We start from the raw sequence: 27994 nt of genomic DNA on the forward strand, positions 1-27994 counted from the left end.
TTGGAATAATATCAGGTATTTTTGTTTTTTACTTGGAAAGAAAACTAAACATCTGCTCTTAGCCTACGTGCTTTTTTGCTTCTCTGAACATTAACATTTGCTTTCTTGGTGTATTTGTCTGAATGAACCTTTGAAAATGATGGCAAACACATTGGCATATATCATTTTTACTGACAATTAAGTAATCACTTTCCAGAATATACAGAGGGCATTATACCACCAAATAAACCTCAGTGGTACTAAAACAACAGGAAAAAAATGCTCAGTGCTAAAGAAAGTTTGCAACAAATGCAAATTCGAAAACCAACAAACAAAAATTGACACAAAATGTTGTGAAACACAGAAGCACCAAGGTGTGCTGATGAGCCAACATAACTCAAACATACTAAAACAGACAAAATACTGTAAGTCTAATCATTTATGTCAATCCAGCCACTCTCTCAGCAAGAACACCATGCAGCTGTGCTGGTAATATCTGACAAAGACACACAATCAACAAGACACAGTAAAAGCCTTACATTTACCAAAGGCAGCACAGACAAAAAAAAAAAAAAAAAAAAAGAGATTTTGCTGTAACTACTTTGTGGTTTTGCTGACTGGGTTTTGCTGTCTTGTAGGCTGCAATCTTCTATATTTTACACAAAGAAACATCTATAGCCAAATAAAGTGTAACTGTGTCACTGTTCATGGTACTGAAACAAATGAGGAACCCTGAAAATCTTAATTGCTACAGACCTCCAAACTTCATGTTGCCTTCAGATTAGCTCAAGAAGAAGGCAGAGAGCTTCACGGAATGGGTTTCCATGGCCGAGCAGCTGCATCCAAGCCTTACATCAAGCACAATGCAAAGTATGCTTTACAGTGGTGTAAAGCGGGGGCAGGAGCCTAAGCAGAGAAGCCCAGGCTTACCTCTCCCCAGCCACCTCCTCCAGCTCATCCGGAGGGACCCCAAGGCGTTCCCAGGCCAGCCGAGAGATATAATCTCCCCAGCATGTCCTGGGTCTACCACGGGGCCTCCTCCAGGTGGGACATGCCCGGAACACCTCACCCAAGAGGCGGCCAGGAGGCATCCTAATCAGATGCCCAAGCCACCTCAACTGGCTCCTTCCGATGTGGAGGAGCAGCGGCTCTACTCTGAGCCCCTCCCAGATGGCCGCACTCCTCACCTTATCTCTACGGGAGAGGCCAGCCACCCTTTGAAGTAAACTCATTTTTGCCGCTTGTATTCGCGATCTTATTCTTTCGGTCACTACCCAAAGCTCGTGACCATAGGTGGGGGTAGGAATGTAGATCAACCGGTACATCAAGAGCTTCGCTTTTACACTAAGCTCCCGCTTCACCACGACAGACCAGTGCAGCGTCCGCATCACTGCAGAAGCAGCCCCGATCCGTCTGTCGATCTCCCGCTCCCTTCTCCCGTCACTCGTGAACAAGACCCCGAGATACTTGAACTCCTCCACTTGGGGCAAGAACTCATTCCTGAGCCAGAGAGAGCAATCCACCCTTTTCCGGCTGAGGACCATAGCCTCAGACTTAGAGGTGCTGATTCTCATGCCGGCCGCTTCACACTCGGCTGTGAACCGTTCCACTGCGAGCTGGAGGCCACCCCCTGATGAAACCAACAGGACCACATCATCTGCAAAGAGCAAAGATGAGACTCTGAGGCCACCAAGGAAGAAGCCTTCTGCCACCTGGCTATGCCTAGAAATTCTGTCCATAAAAATTATGAACAGAATCGCTGACAAAGGTCAGCCCTGACGGAGTCCAGCACCCACAGGAAACTATTCCGACTTATTACCGGCTATACGGACCAAGCTCTCACTGCGGTTGTACAGAGATTGAATGGCCCGCAACAACGGGCCAGACACCCCATACTCCCGCAGGACCTCCCAAAGGATACCCCGAGGGACACGGTCGAATGCCTTCTCCAAGTCCACAAAGCACATGTAGACTGGTTGGGCAAACTCCTACGCACACTCAAATATCCTTGAGAGGATAAAGAGCTGGTCCAGTGTTCTGCGACCAGGACGAAAACCGCATTGTTCCTCCTGGACCTGAGGTTCAACTAACGGATGGACCCTCCTTTCCAGCACCCTGGCATAGACCTTACCGGGGAGGCTGAGGAGTGTGATCCCCCTAAAGTTGGAGCACACCCTCCAGTCTCCCTTCTTAAAGATGGGGACCACCACCCCGATCTGCCAATCCAATGGCACTGCCCCAGATCTCCATGCGATGTTGCAGAGGCGTGTCAACCAAGACAGCCCTACAACATCCAGAGCCTTCAGGAACTCAGGGCGAATCTCGTCCACCCCAGGGGCCCTGCCACCAAGGAGTTGTTTAACTGCCTCAGTGACCTCACCCCTAGTGATGGTCAAGTCATCTCCCTTGTCCCCAGACTCTGCTTCCACTACAGAAGGCGTGTCAGTGGGATTCAGGAGGTCCTCAAAGTATTCCTTCCACCATCTGACTATAGCCTCAGTTGAAGTCAGCAGCACCCCACCCGTACTATAAACCGTGTGAGTGGAGCACTGCTTTCCCCTCCTGAGTCGCCTGACGGGTTGCCAGAATCGCTTCGATGCCGTCCGAAAGTCTTTTTCCATGGCCTCACCGAACTCCTCCCACACCCGAGTTTTAGGACTTTCTTTAGGACTCTTTCTTCAGCTTGATGGCTCCCTTCACCTCCGATGACCACCATCTGGTTCGGGGGTTACCACAACAACAGGCACCAACCACCTTGCAGCCACAGCTCTGAGCAGCATGTGCACTGGACCAGCTGGTGCCATGTGCACTAATGGACATCCTTATGTTCAAACATGGTGTTCGTTATGGACAAACTGTGATTTGCACAGAAGTCAAATAACAAAACACCATTCTGGTTCAGATCGGGCAGGCCATTTCTCCCAGTCACGCTCCTCCAGGTCTCACTGTCATTGCCCATGTAAGCGTTGAAGTCTCCCAGCAAGACTATGGAGTCACCAGATGGAGCACTCTCCAGCACCCTGCCCAGAGACTCCAAAAAGTGTGGGTACTCTGAACTGTCATTCGGCGCATAAGCGCAAACAACAGTCAGGACCCGTTCCCCGGCCCAAAGGTGCAGGGAAACAGCCCTCTCGTCCATCGGTGAAAACTCCGACGTACAGGCAACAAGCCGGGGGGATACAAGAATACCCACCCCAGCTCGCCGCCTCTCACCAAGGGCAACTCCAGACTGAAACAGAGTCCAGCCCTTCTCCAGGAGACTGGTTCCAGAGCCCAGGCCATGCATTGAGGTGAGTCCAACTATATCTAGCTGGTATCTCTCAACCTCACGCACTAGCTCAGGCTCCTTCCCCACCAGAGAGGTGACATTCCATGTCCCAATAGCCAGTCTTGATAGCCGGGGATCGGTCCGCTGGGGCCTCCGCCCTTGGCCACTACCCAACACACACTGCACCTGACCCCTACGATGCCTCCTGCAGGTGGTGAGCCTACAGGAGGGCGGGCCCATGTAACCTCTTCGGGCTGCGCCTGGCCGAGCACCACGGGCAAATGCCCAGCCATCAGACGCTCTCTCTTGAGCTCCCTCCCCAGGCCTGGCTCCAGGGTGGGGCCCCAGTAACCCTATCCCGGGCAGGGTAAACTGTTCCCATGCTGTTACAAACATAGGGGTCTTCTGAACTGCTCTTTGTCTGGACCCTTTGTTTGAACTTTGTTTCTTTTGTTTCACTATGGACATTAGAGGGCAGCAGAGTGTCTGCTGTGAGTTGCAACTTTGTCGCTAGATTTAGCGACTTTTCGGACCCCCCTAGCAACTTTTTTTCAAAAAATGCAACTAGTGACAAATCGATTTTTTTCTGGTGATTGCAGCAACTTTTGGAGAAAGACATGAAAGCCAAAACCCTCTGCCACTGCTACAAAGTGGACGCTGCTTCAGACACCAAGGGGACCCCCCCCCCCTCCAGATGCTGCTGTAACCCCTCACCCCCCTTTAGTGACTCAGACTTTTAAGACATCCACCGGCAAGGTTTCTTACTGAAAAGTTGGCAACACTGTGTAAGATTGCCATTCAGGCAATGTTTACTCTGTTCACTATTTCTTGCATTTCTTCTTTCTATGCATAGATAAACACAGTTGATCCTGTGTTATTTCATGTACACACACAAGTATATGTACACACACACATATATATATATATATATATATATATATATATATATATATATATATATATATATATATATATATATATATATATATACACTCACATATATACACACATACACACATACACATATGTATATACACACACACATATACATACACATACATACACACACAGACACACATACACATATAGTACCAGACTGGTACTGTATAAATATAGATGTAGGATGCATCTTTCGTAAAAACTCATTAACATGATAATGTGGATTCTTTTCACTTTCTGTTCATGGAAAACGGTGGATTTTTCATTTTGTTTATTTATTTTACCTTTATTTTTCTTTTATGTCCTCACTGTTTATTGGCAGTGAACTACTGTATGTTGATGTGGAAACGGAGAACTGTGGTTATGTGTTTATGTGAATCAATTCTGGCGAGACTGACCAGGTAAACAGTAGCATGTTTCCTCATTATTTCTCTTGTTTTACAGGATCGTGATCTGTCTTCGTGCCCTCTGTAACAGGGCATGTTACATTAATAATACATGTGATGTATAGATGATTATCTGTTTGAGGGCAGGTTTCAAGTGTATGAGGTAGTATTTTGGTTGTATGCAATTATTTTGTATACTAGTTACAAATTTATAGGGATCCATAACAAATAATTCAATTCAATTTTATATACCGCCAAATCACAACAGTCGCCTCAAGGCGCTTTGTGTTGAATGTTAAGACCCTACAATAATACAGAGAAATACACATTACATTTTATTATGGTTTTTAAATGATTAGAAATCACAATGTATTGTCATCTTTGTAAACCCTCAAGTAACATCAGCACTACTCGACTAAAATAATAATCAAATTTTGGTCTTATTGTACAGCAACATAGAAAGGACTAAGGCAGGGGTCGGCAACCTGTAATCCGGAAAGAGCCATTTGAACTCGGTTTCCACAGAAAACAAAACAGTGAGAGCCACAAATACTAGCAGAAATCGGTAGCGGCTACTGGGAGTGACGTATATATTGAGAAACGAAAATAAATAAATAGATAAATAAAATGATTTTATTTTAATATTTCAAGATCACAATAATGTTCCAATTTAAAACTACAACAAAACCCGAACTGACAAAAATAAAATGCACTTCAATGGGATACTTATAATTTACTTCCACGAGCCGCACAGAGCCACAGATTAAGCCTGAATGAGCCGCGGGTTGCCGACCCCTGGACTAGGGTAGTGATTTACACTCTCTCTCTCTCATTGCTAATTTTTATATGTTTTAACATGAAATAAGGAAAATCAGCGGCTAACAGTGTGGCTTTTACAGTGATTTCAACCCCTTGAAATTAATATTTCATGGACTCTAACCATAAGATACAAAGACTAATCTACATGTGTTCCAGCCATATATTCTTACCTATAAAAAATTGACACCATGCACATGTGTGAGCAGACACGTTTGTGCCCAAGTCAATGGCATTTTAGTCAGACATTATTCTGCTCAATATGAACATACCTAAGCTCTGTCTTACTCAATATCGGAGAGGAAGAGAGGAATAGAAAAAGCAGGAGTAGATACATGAACCTATTAGGGCCTGTAAAATATGTAGATATGGCCTATGACTTAGAACGGAGTCATTGATTAGGATGAGTCAATAGTAATATGCATCATTGTTGCTTTATAAACTGTAGTGCCATTTGAATATAGCCCTAGAGAAAATCTATGGGTAATGGTAAACTATTGATCAGCAAATAAGGCTCCAAGGATCAATAAAATGTGAAGCAGTGAAATGTTTGGAAAAATATATTTCAAAAAAATAAAGCGCCACTCCTCATATAGCTCGTTCAATTTGATTTAACTCATAATCACCTACCTGTGAGGTGTGAGTCCTGTTTAATCCTTGCCGAGTTATATACCAGTTCAGGAGCTGTCCTGTTTTATGTCTATTCTTGACATATTCTGTTTAATTTTGGGAAACAATACAACACAGTTTAGTCGCAGTACTTGTCACACATAGTATGCTCTGACTATAGCTGGCTCTTTTTGTCGCAAATCATAGTGCTTCAAATTTGTCCTTTAAAAGGACATAAAATTAGAGTTATTCAAGCCTGTGTTTCTAATTATGTCAATATTCAAATCTTCAAACTTTTCGGTCTTTTTGTTGTTGTTGTTGCTGTTGACAAGTACAGATGGGGCGATTGCTAGGACAAGCACACAATTTTTCAATCATGATCAACAAACACTACTTGAATTAATTGCAACATATTGCTTTTTATGTGACGATTTAAATCAGCTCTTTTGTTTTTGTTAATACCCAAGGGTCACTCCATACCAAAGTAATGCCTGAGAAATATTACAAACAATATGTCCTTGTGGTGTTTGTAGGAAGCAAATTCCAAGCACGGCTTTGGAGGCCATCTGCTCTTGTGTCCCAACATAATGGCTGGCTTATGAAGGCTACATCCTTCAATTTGGCTCTATGTATATGCAGCAGACAATGAGCCGCCTGCCGTTTGGATCACAACAAGTCCAGAAAGATCAGATCATTTCCAACATGCACAGTTATTGTAAATGTTCTGAAGAGGTTCATCAAACAACATGCTGGTGAAATCAGTCCATCTAATTCCTTAAATGCTTATACAATTTAGGATCATGAGTAGGGGCTGGAGCCCACCCCAGCTGTCACAGGGCAAGAGATAGCGTACTTCCTGGACAGACTGACAGTCTATCACAGAGATGACCAATTTAGAATCGCTAATTAACGTAGCATGCACATCCTTCACACAGAAAGGGCCCTAACCAGATGGTGGTTTCAAACCCAGAACCTTGTTGCTGTGAGGAAACAGTGCTAACCACTGCACCATTGCACTGCACTGGTATTACCTACCAAAAATAACCAGGATTTATTCCACTCAAGAATCAGCAGCACAGAAATATCTGCATGTGTGCTTAGTTTTCTCATCTGACATTACATAAGCCCTTTTTTTTTTTTGTTCCTCTATCTCTCATACACTTTCTCTCTCTCACAGGGAGGTTTCAACTCAACTTAGCGTGAATATGTTTGAGTTTTAGCAAGGTGTTGAAATCTCACCAAAGCTGTGAAGCCTGGGTGAAATAGGATTGTCATTTTAAAGAAAGCTGGGATCACATTATTATGCTTTGATACAGCATTGGTAAGTTCAGCTGACATAGTCATGCACACAGATACACATAGAGAAAACACACGCGCGCGCACACACGCACACACACAGAAGCAAATTTTCCTGTTTGCTGAAGTGTGAGAAGATAAGCATTATGCAGCTTCAGTTTCTCTCTGGCTGACAGAATTAGCTGAGGTTAATGCCTGCACCTCAGTTTAGGAAGGAAATGGAGAGCGCTCTGCATGTGTAGAAGAGCTTGGCAGGGTTGACCATTTTCTCCTCTTCTGTAACTTCATTAAAGAAATATAAAAAGGCAGGCCATTAGGGCAAACGCATTCACCAGCCTCTTATTGAGAGATGCTTTTAGAACAATCTAATTCACCACAAATTGTATGGCTCTCTAAAAACACACACAAACGCGCGCGCATGCACGCACACACACACACACACACACACTTTTCTAATCTTCCAAATATGACCGTAGCTTTGTGAGCTCAGTGAGTGCTGTAGGAGGTGGAAATGGGTGGCACCGCTTTTCCACAGTGATGAAGTGGCATCTCAAACATGGCCGTCTGCCCGCCCTGCCCGTTTATTAAACAGCAAGGGGAGAGGATGAGAAAGCAAGAGACCAACGGAGAGTGCAAAAGCAGACAAATTTGAACTTCACACCCATATTTCCTTTCTCCGCCTCCCCTCTAACAGCCTCCAAGTTCTAACCTCTCTCTTCACCATGTGTGGCTCTCTCCACTGTCTGAGTTATTACAGATGAGAGGAAGTCATACACTGTGTGTGGTTATTAGTATTGATCTGAGAGCTGTTCAGCAACCGTTTCCTGCTGATTTTCTTTGAGTTTGCCTTCCCTCCTGTTCTTACTTTATATCAGTTAATAGTTCCCCACCCCACCCCATTCATCCATCTTAGCTCACCACCTATATAGTGACTTTTTAGCATTTTGTCTGCTGTATCTGTCTGATTTATTGGATACTGTGGACTTAATACTGCTTCACACGCTCATACATATACCACTAACTGACCATAGAAACAATAAATTTACACTTAAGTGCACGGCTGTGTATTTTATTGACCAGTGAAGACCACACACACATTTATACACACTTCATTTGTGCAGTTTGTTCAACATGTAGAGTCTCACACAAGCTCTGTCACACATGCACACACACGCAGGAACACACACTGCTTAATGAAACTGTCACTGTTTACCATGGGTTCCTTGACTCTCCTCATTGGTGCATGTAATACTCTGCCTGGTTTCCTTTTGAATACCCATATGCACATGACATACAAAGCCATACAAACTATGTCAAACTAATGTGAAAACCAGTGGTGTGTTGCTTTATGAGTAGTAGTAGTAGTAGTAGTATTAATTTAACTGTGTTTATAGCTCAGTTTTATATTTTTCATGGTATTATTTCTCAGGACGTGAACAGACACAAAAACACAAACATCTGAAGAAACCTGAAACATGTCAAAATAACACGCACTGTGCAAAGATTAAATTTTAAACAGACTGGTACTTACATTGTGCATATCTCCTCACTTTGAGCACTTAAAGTGCTTTCTTACTACAAGCCCCATGGACAGCCACACATTCATTCAAGTGCTTTTTGTCTATGCCTAAGCATGATTAACCAAACAGTCATACAATTACACTCTGATGGATGCCAGGGATCGCACCATTGACCTTCGATTAGTAGACGACCCACTCTGCCTCCTGAGCCACAGCCACTCCAACCACATTATTAATCAGATTTTAGAAATATATGTTCACTGTATCATTGGCTTACCTCCATTTCCTACTGGTAAAGAGCCAACACTGGCCATCTGACAGCTTACTGGGAAAAGTAATTAAACCTCCAGTTTCACCAAATTCTAACACTACCCTCAACCTGTAACCCTAACTCCAGCCCCCAGTCCACTAGATAATTAGCTTTAGCGTTTTTAGTACTATTGGCATGTCCGTCCTCTGTGACCATGTCTATTAGTCTTGGCTAATAGAGCAGCCATCAGTAATGAAGACACACTATATAGTTCCTAATGGCTTGTGGAAGAGATGTAAACAAGGTCAAAGTAAAATCAGAACAGTTAATCACAATGAGAAGTAAATGAAACACAACCAAGATCGAATAAAACAGTAACCCTACTCAGCTCAGAGGACCAGCAGTAACTTAAAGTATCCATAAAAGGAAAAGGGGAGCAAAAGGCATTTTCTTGGGGGAAATCCTGCTGCCATGTACAGTTATTTACAGTTCAACCTGACCCGTCCTCTGCTGTCAGCGAATCTCTCCCAAGCTTTGTGCTACTTAGGACGACCACGAGGACAGTTTTCTAAAAAGAACAGCTCATAAATGGAGGCCATCTTCTGAGGGAGAAACAAGGGCGGTCGATACAGCCGAGCAGGAATTAGCAGAAAGGAGCGTCAAAAAGGGCTGGTTCTCATTTTTTTTAGCGTGACATAAAATTCAAATCAAACAAAAGGTTTGAAGTAGGCTATATATGGTGCTAATTCAGTTTTTAACATTATGCCCAAAGTGTACTTTCAGCAGAAAAACTCAAAAAGTTAAATATGTGTAAAATAATATAAAAGATATTTTCATCAGAAGTCAAAATAAAATCTAAATAAAAGAATACATTTCTGTCACAAGATTAAAAACTGATTTTTCTAAATTTCAAACATATTTTTTTGACTAATCTTTTTTTTAGAACATTCTCAATTTAGTAATTGCTATTTGTAGCTGTGACAAAATAAATAGAAATGTATAAATAGAAATATATATGAATTAATCCCTAACATACAAGTTTATTTACTGTGTGCCTAACAGAAAGTTTGAAAGATAGGTGAGGTGGACAGTGACACCATAATTCAGCTGAGTTGGAAGCAGGGAAAGTATACATAGAGAGACAAAATCTAAATTAAGTACAGGCAAAGAAAAAAAAAAAAGAGGAAAACTGGACATGACTGAATTTTTTTGCAGAGCTTCATTAATGATTTAAAGATGGCAAACAAACAAGAATTAAAGTAAATTTTGAGCATGGAGCTGGCATTAAAAGTTTGAATCTGCCAAACAATGACTTGATCCAACCTGGATATCTTCCAGTTTCCAGTATGACCCACTTTCAGTTTTCATTTTAAATATAAAATATGATATGCTTACCAATAAAACTTTAAAATCTCTTGCCTCTGTTGCAGAGTGATATTATATTCATATATAATGTTATACAGTGTATATTACACCAAATTTGGGATTTTGTATTATAGTCTCTATATGAGCAACATCCAGCAATACCTGTAAAGGCTGAACCAAACAGTAGATTCAGAAACAGGATAAAAGTCCGTAACTCGGTTTTGATGTTGAAAGTTTGGGTCATATATGGGCAGGCAGCTTAAGTGCCAAACACTTGACAAAGGGGACAGAGAACAGGCAAAATCCAAGAACTCCAACAAGCAACACTTACAGGAATAATGTAAAAATAGTTCTCACACACATAGAATCACAAGAAAATACTGAAACACTCAAACAAGATGCTGAGACATGAAGAGAATGGAGGATGGATGGATGGATGTGTATATATACTGGTTGGCTAATTAGCTGATGGGAATTGGGTGTGGCTGACAATTGGCAGGAAAACAGAACAAAGGAAGTAGAACTAGCAACAATGAAACCATCCTTCCATTTTCTTCCACTCATCCTTTTCAGGATCCATACTGGTCATCACAATACACTGACTTCAGAAGGATCTGTAGAAAAAGTAAAGCTCATTTACACACACACACACACACACACACACACACACACACACACACACACGTGCACACTTTGTAGTCACATGGCCCATTAGTGTGAATATCAATATACAGAGGCACAAGTACCCAATTACCAAGATCTAAGTGGCTTCTATATTTAGAAAATGGGAAAATGGGAGCTGCAAAAAGGAATTTAAATATTTCTGACATTTTTTTCTGTATCTGTAAAAAAATAAAAAATAAAAAAAAAAACTCTATTCTTCATAGCAGGAACACTTCTGATTGATGGCACATCTGTATAAGAGATTTTTTTTTTTTTAAAACCAGGGCAAAATACTAGGTTACATATCCATCTCTCATTTGTACTGGTTCTATTTCTCTCCGTCTCACCACCCCACTCCCCATCTGTCTGAATGTGAATGATATTCAGTTGCACATTAATCCGCCCTGGATATTAATTACAGTCTCCATTAACATTTAATAAATACTTCCCAGGTGGGCTTGCTGCTGAGTGAGCTTAGAATCTTATCAAATATTAGGCCTTTAATTGGCCTTTCACTCCAATGAATGGCTTTTTAATTAGCGTGCAGTTATCATTCCTCCACCAACCACAGGGCCAGGCTGATCAGCACACACAGATGTGCCAGTTTTGCTGACTGAGGGCATCTTAATGACCTGAGGTAGGCCACTCATTGCATAATATACCATTTATGTGGCCAAGAGAGGAATAGAGCAGGCTGTGGGTTACAGGCCACAGCCAGACACTAAGTGATTGTCTGGTTATAGGATAGAAATCTATGGGGACAGAAGCGGTACAGTTGCAGTATTTCAATAAGACAAAAGGTATGTGAGGATGTGGGTGCAGCCAAAAGCACACAGGAACCACATGTAGAACGCTTTAATCCAGTCACCACCTGCTCAAAAGATGTAAAGGTACACAGCTGCAAATGTGTGCAATGTTTTCTGCGATCCCTGCTTCTGTTCCTACTGGCCATCAGTGACTAAGGCAACCAAAGTGTATTTCAATGAACATAATGCACACTTGATGTAAGAGAGTCTGTCCCACTACCTTTTTAAGACCACAGCTTGTACAATGAGTTTCAGTTTCAGAAAACGGGTAGAAAGCAGGAAAACAAAGTGGGCTTAGATTCAGCAGTGAGGCAAGAAAACAGACAGACTCTATGACTACAGACCAGTCTGTCTGACTTCCACGTATCCACAGTGTGGAAGAAAATTTGAGTGAACACATGGACAACAAAAACAGTATAAAAGATGGATGCAGCTTCAGGATCTCCATACCTTAATCCTTAATCCCCTGCTCTGTGACCTCAGTAAGCACTTCACTGATGAGTTTATGGGATCAATCAATAGCTTCAGGTCAACATTAAGTCAATTTTATAAATTACGGTCATTCTAGTCAAACAGGAGGATTATCCTTAATATGGTCATTGGCTAATGACTTGTAATTGACAAGTCATTAGCCAGTAAGCATGTGGTTTCACAGTCAGATCCACCCCTTGATCTTCACATCTAGCTTTAACACATCAATGACTTGGCAAAAAATGACTCTGACTTCATAACAGGTTTTCACTAACCAATAGGTGATGTATTTATTTTGAATTGAGTCATTCATGGATTAGGCTGTAATGGGCACCCTAAGAGTTATGGTACAGCAGCATTTGCTTACAGATTCCAGTTGAGGAATTTTGCGGCATATTGAATCAGTAAAGATACTTCCTCCCTCTGGGGACGTTGGGTGTGATGCAACACACAAATATGAATCACTGCCATATCTGGTCTAGCAAAAATGATTATACACACACACACAGGCGCAAATACACGTATTCACACCAACATGGAGTGGAAACACAGCGGGAGAGAGTGACGGCTGTCACAAGCACTTAAAATCACAGAGACATAGACGCCACCTCGCAGCTTTGGCTGCACAAACACACAGGCAGTAGTAGTAGTTTTTCTTTTGTTTCCTGGAGTTTAATTAGCTTAAGTAGCTCAGGGTGATGTGGAGAAAAAAAAAAGAAAAAAAACATCAGAGGGAAACATTATAACCAGTGTACTGTTTTACCAGGTCATTGATTTTGCTGTTTCCCCAGCACTAATGCTGTTATTTGAAAGTGCTGTGTTGAACAGTGAATGAGTGTATGAAGGCAACAGTGAAGGTTGAAAGAATGAAAGCCAATTGGCTCAGTCATATCCTCATCCTAATGAAAGTACCAGCATTGGATTTAATTTTGTCTCAATCAGCGCCAGTATTGATCACATCAGTGAAGTTCCAGAGATTCTTTCAGTTGATGATGAATACAGAGGATCATTTAAGCCTTCAAAACTATTGGTCTTCACTTGATGGAACAAGGGGAAACAGCTCAATAATAAGCCCTTTCTATTATCTGGATTTCCTTCTTCTTCTTTTTTTTTTTTTTGCTGCCGAATGGTTTTTATCTGTGCTCCGTTCACAAATAAAATGAATACTTCTTTCAATGTTTTCACTGGGGCCCGGAAAACATCAATAGTTCAAATAAATATGTATATGAAAATGGAGGGGGGGCTGCACAACAGTGTTTGCGTGGAGTTTGTAACTGCAAAAACAGAATCTTATTAGTTTTAGTTTTCTGCATGCAACCTTATACCATTAATCATAAAGCAACTAAACAGCGTGCAGGCAAGTTTGGCTCTAGAACCACACACATTTATGTTCACACTTTCAAAGCAGCCAGCAGAAGTAGTACAGCAATTCAGCATTTTATCATCATTTTAATATCATCAAACTTTAAGGATAAGGGTACAGACAGGTAGCAATTATTTTCCAAATATGGTAATTATGTGCAATCCTGGAACCCTATTCTTATACATAAACCATATGTGATACACATTTGTTTGGTGTCATTAGCAGTGAACTTAATAAAGAATCAAAGAGATTAACCATATGTTTTTCTTTTTTGACTCAAATATCTCATTAAAAGTGTGTATACTTTCCACTTTACCCAGCAAGGCTAAACTACTTTAGTGTTAAGTCCCAACATTTAATGTTCAGACAGTGTTCCAGTGGGTGACGGCAGCTCTCAGCTAGTTCAGAGTCAGGCATCGAGTCCTCAGACAATCACTCCAGTTCTTAGACTGGTTGCTGAGTTTTGGACAGACCAAACTCTAAAGTCAGCAGTGTGTGGGTCTCTCTTGCCACTATTTCTTTTGGGAGCTCCAGAAACTTGGCTCGCCGTCTTTTGCCAGAGGGACTTTGTGTCATCTCACGGCCCACAACAGAGTCTTAGGGTCGATTAAAGCCTGAGCTTTATAGCTCAAATCACACAAGAGCTATGCTTAAATTATAAGCTGGGTGCATCACCCAGCTAAGAGCATTTAGATAGTTTAGAATGATAAGAGCTCCCTCTAGAGGTCACCTCACACTGCAGTAGAGACAAAGCAAAGTGCATTTTGCCTCTCCTCTTTCACTTTGTACCTTTGTCTTTGATGTAATGAGGCGGATTAAATCTTATCCGCAGATTTCGTTTAATGAATCCCGCAGCCAAGGTCTCGACAAATCGCTGACTTCACTAAATTACAGCAAATATTAAACGCTGACATCAACTGACACCTGCCTCTCTGGATGACTTCAGCTGTGATGATCTCATGCATTAAGAGCATTTTTTTTTCTGAGCAGTGACTATTTTTTGCTCCTTTGAACTCTTCAACTCTGTCCTCCTCCTTTATTTAAGTTCCCCTTTGACCTCTTTCAAAAACTCTCGCTCAGCCCCCTGCTTACATCACACTCACAAACACACACACATGCGCGCGCGCCCGCGCCCGCACACGCACACACGCACACTTTCATTTCCTCCAGGAGCTCCTTCATGGCTTTAATGCAGTCTGAAAATGTGTCTGCTTTTTCAGTCAGACTTACTGTCTTTTCCCCTTCATTATGCTTAAAGGAGGGGAAAATGTCTTTGTGTTTGCCATTTTTCAGTAACTCTAAGTAGGGGTGCTGAGGAGAACACACAGACACACACACAGATTCACACACAGGTAAATTATTTACACTTCTATCAGCCTTAATGGATCCGTCAATTACATTACAGGCTCAATCTATAAGTCCTCTGCAAATGGTCTTCCTCCCATAATGAACAATAGCTTCATATATATTTGATCTGAGAGAATATATTTGACATGATGAATGATAATGGATGGTCATCCTGCTGTTATCCAACATTAGACCCTTCTTCCCTTTAAAGGAAGGATAATAACATCTCAGGCAGGGTTACAGTCTGAGTTGAGCCTCTGACTGATACTAAATCTAGTGTCTTTGTGCTGAAAACTGAAGCTTTCCACCTACAGTTTGTCTTCACTCTGCTGTGAACAGCAGCTTTCCTTTGGCCTCTCTTTCACTTTCTACTTGTTGTCTGTCTCTTACATGACACTGCTCTCTCCCTGCCTTTCTCTCTTTGGCTGCCCTACTGCCATGGTCTTTCATATATAATGCACGTTAAACAAACAGACATGTCAGAGACATTCAAATATATGTCTATCCCCCTGTTACGGCTCCATCCACCCAGGGAGTGTGTGTGTGTGTGTGGGGGGGGGGGGGGGGTCTCTCAAAGGCTGCAGATGAACTACAGTCAGCTGCAACAAATACAAACAGTGGATTCTATGAGAGGGAAGAAAAAAAAATCAATCACTAAAATCAATTTTAGTGCTTAGCACAGTCTATTTCTTCAAAACTCTTTACACTGAACCTAGCTCATCACAACAAGTCATACTAGCAGGTAGTAGTTTGGTGGAGAATCCTTAAAAATGCAGGCTCGTGTCTGAGTTATTACAAAAGAGTGGTGTCTGGTGCTATTTCTTTTATCGAGGACTTTATCTCTGAAGGAGCTCTGTTTTTGTGCACGTTAGTGTCTGAACATAAAAGGCCCTGCTTGTGTACTGTCAGTGAGTGTACACAGCAGTGTTTGATCCATACAATTGCAGACCCAACTCTGTTTTGTCCCTTGTGGTTCGGGAGTGCTAAAGTCTGACAGTAAGATTGATTTCCCTTGTCACTTACTTTACATGTAAATTTAAATTTCTCTGTTAAGGCATGGAGAGGATAAGCTGCTGCGCTGGCTCACTCTTCAAATGTATACATGCATAAATAAGCACACACACACACACATACACATACACACCCTCATCTACAAATTCCCAATTTTCCAGGTGCAGAGGTCTGTAGAATAGAGCCAGAGCCACTCATACAGAAACTGCATTATTCTCCATCAGCAATGTGGAGAGTTGGAGCTATTATACCATCCACCACTAGCATGCACATACAAGTGGAGTTTGCCACTTGACAGAGAGCGTGATGGGGCCTGAAAAGAACCAGGGTATGAGTGGGATCGTGCTTGATCAGCGGCAAACTAAGTTCATTGTCATTTTCATACAGAATATGCTCCACTTGTGCTGCAGTAATGTGATGCAAAATGAATAACTGCACACTTTACAAGCACATTGTACAGCATTTCAAGTTGAAAGCTCCCTGAATGTGAGTGTATGTATTTTCTTAGATCAGCAGATCACTGCCTTTTAGCTTTGCATGAGTCTTGAACAATGACAAAGACCAAGATTGAATATAATTCAAGTTTATAGCATAATAAAGTCATTAGAAGTACATAAAGGTAGATGAATTATGCATTTCTCTCTGACACAGCAGCATCACCTGGGTGGTAAGAATAAATAAGGAATAAATGATTTGCTCTACTCTTTCCACCCACTGTAGGCAAAGAGAAAACTGGATTTATTCAGACAGCCAATACACACAGTGACTCAGAGTGTATACTGTGTATGGATGAAATAGGCTCGAGAGGCTTTTCCACTCGCACAAAGCAAATATCTGTCCAGGAATAAGATATTGATTTGTCATTTCCCAGAGCTGGAGCTTTGTATAAACAGGCTGAGCAGATGTGTGACTGGTGACTCCTGATAATTGTTGTCCAATAACAGTCAGATGCCTTTTTGATACATTTAACTTGGATGTACTGTAATGTAGATCATCACTCACAACACCTTGTGAACACACACATCCAATAAACATACACACATGCATGCATGTCCTATTTGGTATGCGCGCAATGAGCCAACTCTGCTCAACCAAAAACAATCAAATATTTATTCCCATGTTTACAGCATTCCATTTTCACAGTATTACCAGCAACACATTTGTCTGCGTCGAAACGAGAGGTAGAGCTTCTTGTTCTGGAGAAGCACGCCCAGGTGGAGAAGCTATTTATTCTACAGTTTAACCATGCTAATGAATCAGAGCAGCAGTGATTGCCCCCCCCACCCCCACCCCCCAAGCCAAGCGGTTTGAGCTAATTTCAGAGAAACAAAACTAAACATACATTTATTCTCTCCTCTCCTGCTGCCTTTAATTTTTGTACTAAATAAATTATCATTAGACATGCATATATGCATCATATATACCCACTTTGAGCTAAACATCAGTGCCTGTTTATATTCCATACACTGCAAAGTGTTATGGCTACTGTTATTATTCATACCATATATAATCTATAGCCTGTTTACACATCATTACAGCCGCAGAGTTTCTGTTTTGCTGAACTTTTGCACTCTTCATTCAGGCAGTCTCCCTTCTAATTCTGTTAGGCACTTATTTTCTTTACTCTATTAAATTTACTCAGTGTCTCGGTTTCATAATAAAATCTTATTTACCTCTTAAAAATTAAATATAATTTAAGCTCATAGACCAGTGTGAGTGCAATGTGCGAGCAGCCCCACCAGATGCCACTAAATTCTCACAGCTGGGGGGGAAGTTCACTGCAGTTTAATCATCCATCCACTGGATGGAAGCAAACAGAAATAAAATGCCAGTGAAAGGAATTAACCGGAAATAAATTTACCGGAGAAAATAAGGAAGAAAAAGCAGCGGGAGAAAAGAAGCGGCGGTGAAATTTTGATACGTCTTCTGTTTGTCTGCTAAGAGCTGCGTTTGTTTAACCTTGCTGTTGTATTTTTTTATTTATTTTTAGTGGCGGAAACGAGCTTCCATACTGTTGCGTTAAATGGTAAGAGGAAAGTAGAAATCCGCTTCGCTTGCTGCGTTATGCCGCAGCCTGCTCGGTGTATGAGAGCGAGTCTGTGAAGCGCATCTGGAAGAGAGCGATAACAGATGCTGCACAAACCCAGGAAGTAAAGACATTAAAGGGCTTTAGTGCAGAAGTGCTGGATGTAGAACAAAGGCTTTATAGCCTTTCTGTAAAGTGAAGAATAAATTCTGAAGCATATGTGCTTCTAATGTAGGCTTTAAAAAAGTCGATGAAATGCATGTGCACATTACGTTGTCTGTTATTATTAGTGTATATCAATCTTATATGTATTAATAATGGCACTTTACTTTCTTCATGTCAGAAGTTCACAGATAAGAGTTGTGTCACCATTATAGGCTTAGAGAACATTTTGTGTAACTCCACCTGTATCACAGTATGAAGTACACTCACCAGACACTTCACTGGGTGTTTGCTGGTACTGGGTTGGCCTTCAGAACTGCTTTAATTCTTCTTGGCACAAATTTAACAAGGTGCTGGAAACATTCCTCTGAGATTTTAGTTCATATTGACAGGGTAGCATAACACAATTGGAGCTCATTTGGGGACAGCGAATTCATTGTTGTGTTCAAGAAACCAGTTTGAGATTTTCTGAGCTTTGTGACATGAGGGGTTGTCCTGCTGGAAGCAGCATTTAGAAGACAGGTGCACTGTGGTCATGAAAGGATGTGCTTAGTAAGAATACTCAGTTAGGCTGTGGCATTTAAACGATGCTCAGTTAGTACTAAGGGGACCAAAGTGTGCAAAGAAAATACCCTGCACACCTTTACACCACCAGCAGCATTCTGAACCATTGATATAAAACAGGATGAGTCCACGAGTTCATGTTTTTAGCTGAATTCTTACCCTGACACCCAAATGACACGGCAGAAATTGAGGCTCATCAGGCCTCCGATCTTCTCCGATGCAAACCCTGGTTGTAATGAGTGGTTATTTGAGTTACTGTTTCCTTCCTGTCAGCTCGATGCAGTCTGATCCATTCTCTGATCTCTGGCATCAGCCAGGCATTTTCACCCAGAGAACTGCCACTCACCAGATCCTTGCTCTGTACACCAGAGAGAGATGGTTTATTACAGCCCTAGCTGAGCCTGCTGCTCTTTTTCCAGCCTTAGATGCCACCCTTTCTGTGCAGCTGTTTCTACTCAGCAATTAGACCATGAGTACTTAAAGCCAGGGAGAAGGGGACTCCAGTGCCAGAGAACTATTTTTTTTTTTTGGCAGTTACTGCCCCCTTATCCCCTGGACCTTTAGAGGAATGTAACATAGCTGTGTGGAAAAATCCCAGCAGTGAAGTACTCAGACCAGCCCACCTGGCACCGAGAACCACGCCACGTTCAAAGTCACTTAAATCACCTTTCTTCCCCATTCTGCTTTTCAGTTTGAACTTTAGCAGGTTGTCTTGGCCACGTCCACAAACCTAAATGCATTGAGCTGCTCCCATGTGATTGGCTGATTAGATAGTTGAATTAACAAGCAGTTGAACCGTACCTAATAAAGTGGCCAGTGAGTGTATTTTGTCAGCAGAGGTTTTGTTTTAAACACCCTATAACATGTCATTAAATATTACAGTTCAGTATAAAAATAACTACAAAATTGAAGTTCTTATTCGTTAAACATCTTGAATAATCTTAAATGTTTCATATTGTTCAATCACTTGGGGGGAGGGCTTAGAATGATCATTAGAATCAATGTGAGATTATTGTAATATCTCCATAGCCATTTTCATTTTTAAAAAGTCAGTCAGGAATATGTTTTGTAGTGAAGGAGTGCTGAAAGGATTATGCAGGCATTGTGCAGGACAATGAAGTGTTATGCTAGAAAACATAACGAGGAAAAAAAATGCAATGCTTGTGGTAATGTAGACATGTCATTACCTAGTTTGTCCAGCAGAGGGGCCCTGAGTCCACGGTTTCCAATGCTGTTTGCAGCACATGGAGCAAAGTAGAATCACAGCTCTACTGAAGTTGCTACACTGCCGGAAGTTCCCTCTTTGACAGAACTCTGATATACTGTCTGCTTATATAAAAGGAATATTGGACAATTTACGGATATTGGAACTTTTTACTTCCCAAAAATCCAGTATTAGTGGGGCTCAAGTGTTAACAGTATGACCACAAATAAAAACTTTTTTTTTTTTAACTCATCTGCTAGATCCTAGCAGTGAGAGTCTACTCTCACTCAAGTTTTTGGGTGGGTTTATTAGATATGTCAGGTCTGTATTTGTATTAAAACAATTCTTCATCACCTTATTTTCTCAGGAGCTGATTTAAGTGGCACTCAGTCATGGCCGAGGACTCGGCAACAGAAATCCAGCTGCTCAGAAGCCAGAAGCCAAAGCTTATAGAAATCCTAAGTGCAGATGCTGACTTTGTACTCCAGCACGCGGACGCTCGCAGTCTGCTGTCTCGACACGCCTACCAGCAGGTGAAATCTTGCCGCGTTCCTAGTGAAAAAGTGACAGACCTTTTGGATCACATCATGCAGAGAGGTCCCGAAGCAGCGCAAGGATTAATGGAACTTTTAAAGGACAAGCACTTGCAAGAAACCTTCCCAAAGCTTGACTTTATTAAGAATCTGAAAGTCAACACACAGTCCTCAGGTAGATCCAAGTTTGCTCATTACTCTCAACAATCTTTTATTACAGTTAGATTTCTATTTTAAATAGAAACTTTTTTTTATTTCCAAGGGGGGAAAGAAACCTCAAAAAAAAGAAAACAAGCAGATGAGATACCAGATTCCATTTCAGCCAAAAAGAAATGCAACAATGGTGAGTGACAATGCACTGAAGTGTATTCCACTTAAAACACAGTGACCATCGCTTAGTTTATCTGCCTCTGTCTCACCGCACAGGCTCCGGCATCGTGAGTGAGAAACAGCTGATGTCAGTGGCCCGTACCATCGGCAAATCTTGGAGGGAGATTGGCAGACTGGCCCTGGACATCAGGTCTGTGAAGCTGGAGCAAATCGAAGAGGACCATTCGACCCACGTGGAGCGAGTCTTTGCCATGCTGCGTCACTGGAGTGCCTTACAGAGGGGAAACGCCACACCAGCTCAGCTGCATTCCCTTCTCAGTCAGGGAGACTGGATGCTGCCACCTGAAAGCATTGACTTCCTGTTGGAGACTGGCTGATCTTTCACTGTCTGATATCTACAGAGACTGAAACCCCTCAGAGGAAATGTTTTTACTCAGTTAAACAGGATTATGATTTTATTGTTTACCAAACTGCATTTAGCACTACTGAGCAAGAGACTTTTTGCTCAACTTATACTGTACTTTTTATATGATGGTAAACAGTTGTTATAAAAGACTTTCATGAAACCTCTTTTATTTCTTTTATTTTCTGTTTTGGTGTCTGTAGTATGATTTTTATTCACCCTTCAGTCGAGAAGATGTTTTAAAAAAACGACTAAGCTGTGCTCACTTAATTTGAATATGAATACCCTCGGGCATTTTATTGTTATGTTGGGATGAATTTTTTTGGGGTGGAGCTGGGCAATCTACATGCAGTAGCAGAGAGGAGAACATGTTCAAAACTCATCTCTGTCATGAACAGCATCACCCCCCCTCCAATAAGACAGATGCAGGAAATCTTTCACACCACATGCGATAACTCTGTAATTTCTTCAACTGCTGTTAAACTAAAAATAAATCAAACTTTCTTATTCTTACTCCTTTAGGAATAGAGCCGCTGCAAGTGGGGCACAAATGACCAAAGAAAAAATAGTGTGAAACCAAGCTGAAGGCTGATTTTTTATTTTTTTAAAGTGTGGGGTGTCAGTCAGTAGCGTAGCCAGAGGAGCAAGTTCAGCCACAGACAAAAGGCATCATTGAAGAAGAAGAAGAAGAAGCAGAAACAGTCTTTATTGTCCCGCAAAGGGGAAATTTAGATGTAACAGCAGCAAAATTGTCAAAACAAAACAGGACAAGATTAACAATACTACTACTATTAATAAAATAATATATACTGTACAGGATTATAATTACACTGCTCTGGGTCGAGAGGACATCCTAGGACAGAGCTGGCCTTCTTGATGAGCTTGTCTAACCACTTCCTCTCAGCTGCAGATAAGCTGCTGCTCCAACATGCTGCTGCATAGAAGATGGCTGATGATCCTACAGAGTCACAAAAGGTCTTCAGGAGTGCCCCCTGCACTCCTGAAGACCTCAGCCTTCTCAGCAGGTGGAGTCTGCTCTGACCCTTCCTGTAAAGCACATCAGTGTTGTGAGTCCAGTCCAGTTTATTGTTCAGGTGAACACCCAGGTACTTATAAGAGTCCACTATCTCAATGTCCACTCCCTGGAGTGGACATGTCCACTCCCGTTGTCAGTGTGGTGGGTCTGCACCTGCGGAAATCCTCCACCAGCTCCTTGGTTTTAGCAGCGTTGATCGGGAGGTGGTTCCGCTGGCACCAGTTCACAAAGTCCTGAGTCCTCCGTCTGTACTCTGAGTCATCCTCACCTGTGATGAGGCCAACTATGGCAGAGTCGTCAGAGAACTTCTGCAGATGGCAGCGTGGGGAGTTGATGGAGAAGTCTGCAGTGTAGAGGGTGAAGAGGAACGGTGCCAGCACAGTTCCCTGTGGGGCCCCCGTACTGCAGACCAGCCTGTCAGAGACACAGACCTGTGTCCTCACATACTGTGGGCGGTCAGTGAGGTAGTCCAGTATCCACTGGGACATGTGGTGGAACATCCCAGGAACATCCCAGGAGCACCTTCCTTCCAGTGGCCATCAAATTATACAAGTCCCCTTCTATTTTTTTTTTTTTTTAGCTTTCATTTTAATTGAATTTTACAATTTTCCTAATCTTGAGCAATAACAGTGGTATAACACGGTCTGTGGCTTTAACATTGACACACTCACTAGCAACTTCATTAGGTATACCTTACTGGGTTGGACGGGACCCTCTTTGTCTTCAGAACTATCTTACCTTTTGATCATTTGAGCTTTGTGTTATTCTATTGGAAGCAGCCATCAGATGATTGTTACGCTGTGGTCCTTAAAGGATGGACGTGGTCTGCGGCTTTAAACAATGCTCAAGTGTGCCAAGAAAATATCCCCCACATCATTACACCAGCAGCCTGAACCGTTGACACGAGGCAGGATGGATCCATGCGTTCATGTTGTTTGTGCCAAATTCTGATCCTCAGAATCAGATTAGGCAATCACCTTTCTTCTCCGTTCTGATGTTCAGATTGAACTTCAGAAGGTCATTTTGCTCAGCGTCTACATGCATAAATGCACTGAGTTAACTGCCATGTGACTGCCATGGCTGATTAGACATTTGCGCTATCGAACAGTTGAACAGTCCACCCCATATATATATATATATATATATATATATATATATATATATATATATATGAAAGTGTTGTATATATGTATATAGCAAAGCAAATTAACTTTTATGATCCCATAAATCATGTTATCATGCTCTCTTTTTTCTCCCATTGTCTTCCAACATTAATTAACTGTAAGTGTGGGACAAAGGTTGCCTCCCTCCCACTCTGCCACTTTACCTATGCCATTTTCCACAGCCCGGTGTCACAGCACAAACCTTTTCTCCACTCTCAGGTGAGTAGTATGAAGTACTCTGTGTGTGTCTGTTTCTAATAACACCTTTAGATTTTAAAAGTGTTTATTTGTTTACGCGACAGATGAGCAGATAATGGAACCGGCTAATCACCATGACCTGAATGAGTCTCTTATTGACCATACAGAAGGCCAATTCTTCTTGAATGAAGCCTTCAAAATTATTATGGAGGAGGTGCTCTCCAAGGGCACAGATGTCAAACAGAAGGTATCTTGTGAAGCATTAAAAAAAAATCCCTGCCTGCAGTGGTTTTTCTTAACAGAATTCATAATCCATGCATTCCTTGTGCAGGTTTGTGAATGGAAAGAGCCAGAGGAGCTAGCTCTGCTCCTGGATTTGGGGGTGAGAGAGACAGGAGAGCCACAAGAAAAGCTCCTACAGAGAGTAAGAGATGTCGCCAAGTACAGCATTAAGACAAGTAAGTAACCAAATCACCTAAACAGACTGACTATTACCTGATCTTGAAGGGACTATTTTTCATTGATTTCAGGTCACCCACATTTTTTTAATCAGCAGTACGGAGGGGTGGACTATCATTCCCTGGCTGGAAGATTCCTCACTGAGGCTCTCAACACTAATCTGTAAGAAGGAACACGCAAAGAAAGAACAGTGTAGAATATTGTGGAATAAACAGTGATCAAAGACACATTTAGATCTTCTGCTTAGGTAGAAACTGTAGAAATATTCTAGAAATGTAGATCAGATAGAGCAGTATACTTGAGAATCACAAAGTGAAGGATAAAAGGAAGACAAGGCTAATACAGCATAAATTTAAACGTATAACATGATCAAACATTTTCTTTGTCAACTGCAGCTTCACCTATGAGGTAGCCCCGGTCTTTGTACTGATGGAGACTGAGGTCCTGAGAGGCCTACGTCAGCTGGTTGGTTGGACAGAGGGTGACGGGATTTTCTGCCCAGGGGGCTCAACCTCCAACATGTATGCCATGAACCTTGCACGCTACCGACTCTTCCCAGAGGTCAAAAGCCAGGGGTTGTGGGCTCTCCCGCGGCTAAGCATCTTTACATCTCCAGAGGTCAGGCTGGCTGTTCACCACTGTTTGTCTGGTTATATTGTTGGGGTGACTGAAGCTTCATCAGGGGTGTTTCTAACTTCATGACACTGGTGAAAGATGTATGCTCGTGTTTTTCCAGAGCCACTACTCTGTAAAGAAGGGCGCTGCATTTCTGGGGATTGGTATGGACAATGTCATCTTTGTGAACGTGGATGATAGGTAATTGACAGTTTATTGTAAGGCTTGGGACTTTTAATTAATACACTGACTTATCAGTTGCCCACTGAGATAATTTAATGAGCAGAAAAGAAACTGAATTCACTCCTTTCCATAATTTATATCATTGCAAAACCGAATGCTCATAAAACTCAACTTGCAGATGTCACTTTGAGCTCTGAGAACATTTAACATGTTATCTGACCTTTTATATAAGCTCAACAATTATTTAAAATAAATGATAGGATAGTATTCTGTATTGAAATTACTGCTGCACCCTCATCTATTATACACCTGGAGTTCCACACAGTAAAAATACCTTGCTTTTGTTTTTTTCTTTTGCCTAATTAATGTTGTCTTTCCTGCTGCAGAGGTCGTATGATTCCAGAGGACCTGGATGAAAAAATAGAGCTGTCCAAATCTCAGGTAAATTTAGCTACTACTCATCAGATTTATCATGTAGTGGAAAATATTTGGTTCTAGCCATCATTATTTCCTGACTGTAACTATTTTGGTTGGTTTTTCCATTAGGGTGCAGTGCCATTACTTGTGAGCTGCACGTCAGGGACCACAGTGCAGGGTGCGTTTGACCCTCTGGATCGCATAGCTGATGTTTGTGACAAACACAAGCTGTGGATGCACGTAGATGTGAGTCCTCTGGTGGAAGATGAGTCTCAGTTTTGTGGACCTTGTGAGCCTTTTTTTTTTTTCCTGTTTGTTTCAGGCTTGCTGGGGAGGGAGCGTGCTTTTTTCTAAGAAACACAAACATCTGATGAAAGGAATTGACAGGTATTAATATATATGCCAGAAAGCATACTATAAAACAGCATTTTGCTTGTAGATGAGTAGACTTACAATGTAAATGGCTGATATGTTGATTAGTGTGTGTTTCTGTGCGTAACAAGAGCAAATTCAGTAGCATGGAATCCCCACAAGATGCTGGTGGCTGGCTTGCAGTGTTCTGCCTTCCTCCTAAAGGATACCACGGTTGGGCTTCACAGTTTAAGGCTGTAGAACTAATCATCATAATGCTTTTTAATGAAATATGTTTTTACTTCTTTTTGACAATCTTTCGCCATTTCCCAGAATTTGTTGAAGCAGTGCCACAGTGCCAGTGCCACATACCTCTTCCAGCAAGACAAGTTCTACGATGTGAATCTGGACATAGGAGATAAGTCTGTGCAGTGCAGTCGCAAGGTCGACTGTCTGAAGTTGTGGCTGATGTGGAAAGCTGTTGGCTCCATGGGTTTAGCAGAGCGTGTAGAGAAGGCTTTTATTCATGCAAGGTAAATAAAGTATGTAGCAGAGGGCAAGCCTCATGTCAAGTATTTAGGTCAGATTTAGCTCATTTATACAGGAGATAAGTCATACACAGCAGGTTAAGACCCCTGAAATCAATTCTCTTTGACATGATCTTCACTAAACAGTAAATTCTGTTTAATATAACAGAAACAGGATTTTTTTTAATTGTTTTTTTTTTTTTTTAATATGGTTACTTTTTTTGCTAAACTTTTTCTCTTACAGATATCTGGTGGAGCAGATGAAGAAAAGAGAGGGGTTCCAACTTTTGAGCATGGTACTTTCATACCTTTTACATAAAGCACAGCCATGTTTTTAGTTGCAAAATTTCATTATCACACTTGCATTTGTCTCTGTGGACAGCCAGAGTTTGTGAATGTCTGCTTCTGGTTTATACCACCGAGTTTGAGAGGGAAGGAAGGAACTGAAGATTACCAGGAGAAACTGGCAAAAGTAAGTTGCCACGTTTCAGATACGTTATTCTTTCATTCTATTGCACACACATTCACACGTACTTAGATGTAGCATCTATATTATTTGTAGTGTGTACACTTATGAAAAAAAAACAAAGAAACCACCATTCTCTCTATTGTACTGTTAACTGTGTGTATTCTTGTTAAAAGGTGGCTCCAATCATCAAAGAACGCATGATGAAGCAAGGCACTATGATGGTTGGCTACCAGCCTCTAGGAAACAAGGTCAACTTTTTTCGTGTGATTGTATTGTCGCCACTACTGTCCCAGAAAGACATGGACTTCTTTCTCAATGAAATTGAAAGACTAGGCAAGGATCTGTGACAAAACTCACATGTGAACACCTCTTGTGGAATTTGATGCTGTGCATAATGGCTACCATTGTAGTTTTACAAATAACAACAGACAAATGAAACTGCATTAATTTGCATATTTGATTTCCAAGATTACAACGGCTGTTAAATGAATAAATAAATTAAGGTTATTCGGTATTGCAAAATTTATATCACCATGGCTTTTGTTTTTAAAGGAGTTTAAAGCACGGTTGGAGAACGCCTACCCTTTACATACCGCCCAGAGACTTTATGCCCACTTCCTGGCCCCTCTTTTTTGCTTCTGCAGCTCTGGGTCTGCAACTTTGTTTTTTTAATTAATTTTGTGAAAAAGTGAGATTTTTTTATTATTATTATTTTGATCACTCACTTACCCTCTGCCTGACTCTGCTCGGATCAGGTGGTTGTTTGAGATATTCCAAACCTGTTCCCAACAGGGAAGCTATAAGGTTCACTCTGGTGGACAAACTATGCGACATCAGCACTCACAACATGGGTGAAGGGTGTTTCTGACATTTGTTTTTAATTAAGAAAAAAAACCCAACAAAAAACAGCCATTTTACTGTTTCATCAGCCATTATAATTGCCAGTACCAATATATTGGAAAACAGCTAATATCAGCTGATAATATCAACCAATATTTCAGTTGGGCTCTGTTTCTGATGTTTCTGAGCAAATGCCTTTTATTCCTTTACTGATAGAGAAGTGCCTAGAGTTAAAAAATGGTGTTATAAGTTCTTGCAGCACAGCCACAAAAAAAGTGTGTGCTTCCAACAATTCTTATTAACTATAAAAGAGTTTGTCAGTCTGAAAGAGCCAACTGTTATCCCAAATTATAACTGAAAAAAAGATGAGAAAACAGTCTCTTATAGGTAGCAATTTAGCCAAGGTATTTTCTCAGGTACATTAA

At 41.5% G+C, this 27994-nt stretch overlaps 2 protein-coding genes across 2 annotated transcripts; both read left to right on the plus strand.

Moving 5' to 3' along the window:
• The first annotated feature begins 17959 nt into the window (after positions 1 to 17959).
• On the plus strand, positions 17960 to 21733 carry LOC115783644 (uncharacterized). Its single transcript, XM_030734566.1, has 4 exons — positions 17960 to 18115; positions 20413 to 20753; positions 20841 to 20921; positions 21005 to 21733. The coding sequence occupies exons 2-4, from the start codon at positions 20438 to 20440 to the stop codon at positions 21283 to 21285; spliced, it is 678 nt and encodes a 225-aa protein (XP_030590426.1). The 5' UTR covers positions 17960 to 18115; positions 20413 to 20437; the 3' UTR covers positions 21286 to 21733.
• A 2066-nt stretch (positions 21734 to 23799) lies between these two features.
• On the plus strand, positions 23800 to 27076 carry csad (cysteine sulfinic acid decarboxylase). The gene is made up of 13 exons (XM_030733679.1): positions 23800 to 23955; positions 24040 to 24166; positions 24239 to 24329; positions 24563 to 24785; positions 24904 to 24983; positions 25352 to 25406; positions 25512 to 25628; positions 25705 to 25769; positions 25886 to 25967; positions 26067 to 26266; positions 26505 to 26556; positions 26643 to 26732; positions 26903 to 27076. The coding sequence occupies exons 1-13, from the start codon at positions 23824 to 23826 to the stop codon at positions 27074 to 27076; spliced, it is 1488 nt and encodes a 495-aa protein (XP_030589539.1). The 5' UTR covers positions 23800 to 23823.
• The last annotated feature ends 918 nt before the right edge of the window (positions 27077 to 27994 follow it).

The sequence above is a fragment of the Archocentrus centrarchus genome, chromosome 7 (genome assembly GCF_007364275.1).
Source record: "Archocentrus centrarchus isolate MPI-CPG fArcCen1 chromosome 7, fArcCen1, whole genome shotgun sequence".
Classification (NCBI taxonomy): Eukaryota; Metazoa; Chordata; class Actinopteri; order Cichliformes; family Cichlidae; genus Archocentrus; species Archocentrus centrarchus.

What these genes read in the sequence shown, in the direction of transcription:
- LOC115783644 (XM_030734566.1), top strand. Translation starts at nt 20,438, where the DNA reads ATGGCCGAGGACTCGGCAACAGAAATCCAGCTGCTCAGAAGCCAGAAG. An exon ending in AGTCAACACACAGTCCTCAG is followed by an intron (nt 20,754 to 20,840) that starts GTAGATCCAAGT and finishes TTTATTTCCAAG; the next exon opens with GGGGGAAAGAAACCTCAAAA. An exon ending in CAAAAAGAAATGCAACAATG is followed by an intron (nt 20,922 to 21,004) that starts GTGAGTGACAAT and finishes CTCACCGCACAG; the next exon opens with GCTCCGGCATCGTGAGTGAG.
- csad (XM_030733679.1), top strand. Translation starts at nt 23,824, where the DNA reads ATGGAACCGGCTAATCACCATGACCTGAATGAGTCTCTTATTGACCAT. An exon ending in GAGGCTCTCAACACTAATCT is followed by an intron (nt 24,330 to 24,562) that starts GTAAGAAGGAAC and finishes TGTCAACTGCAG; the next exon opens with CTTCACCTATGAGGTAGCCC. An exon ending in TCCTCCTAAAGGATACCACG is followed by an intron (nt 25,968 to 26,066) that starts GTTGGGCTTCAC and finishes GCCATTTCCCAG; the next exon opens with AATTTGTTGAAGCAGTGCCA.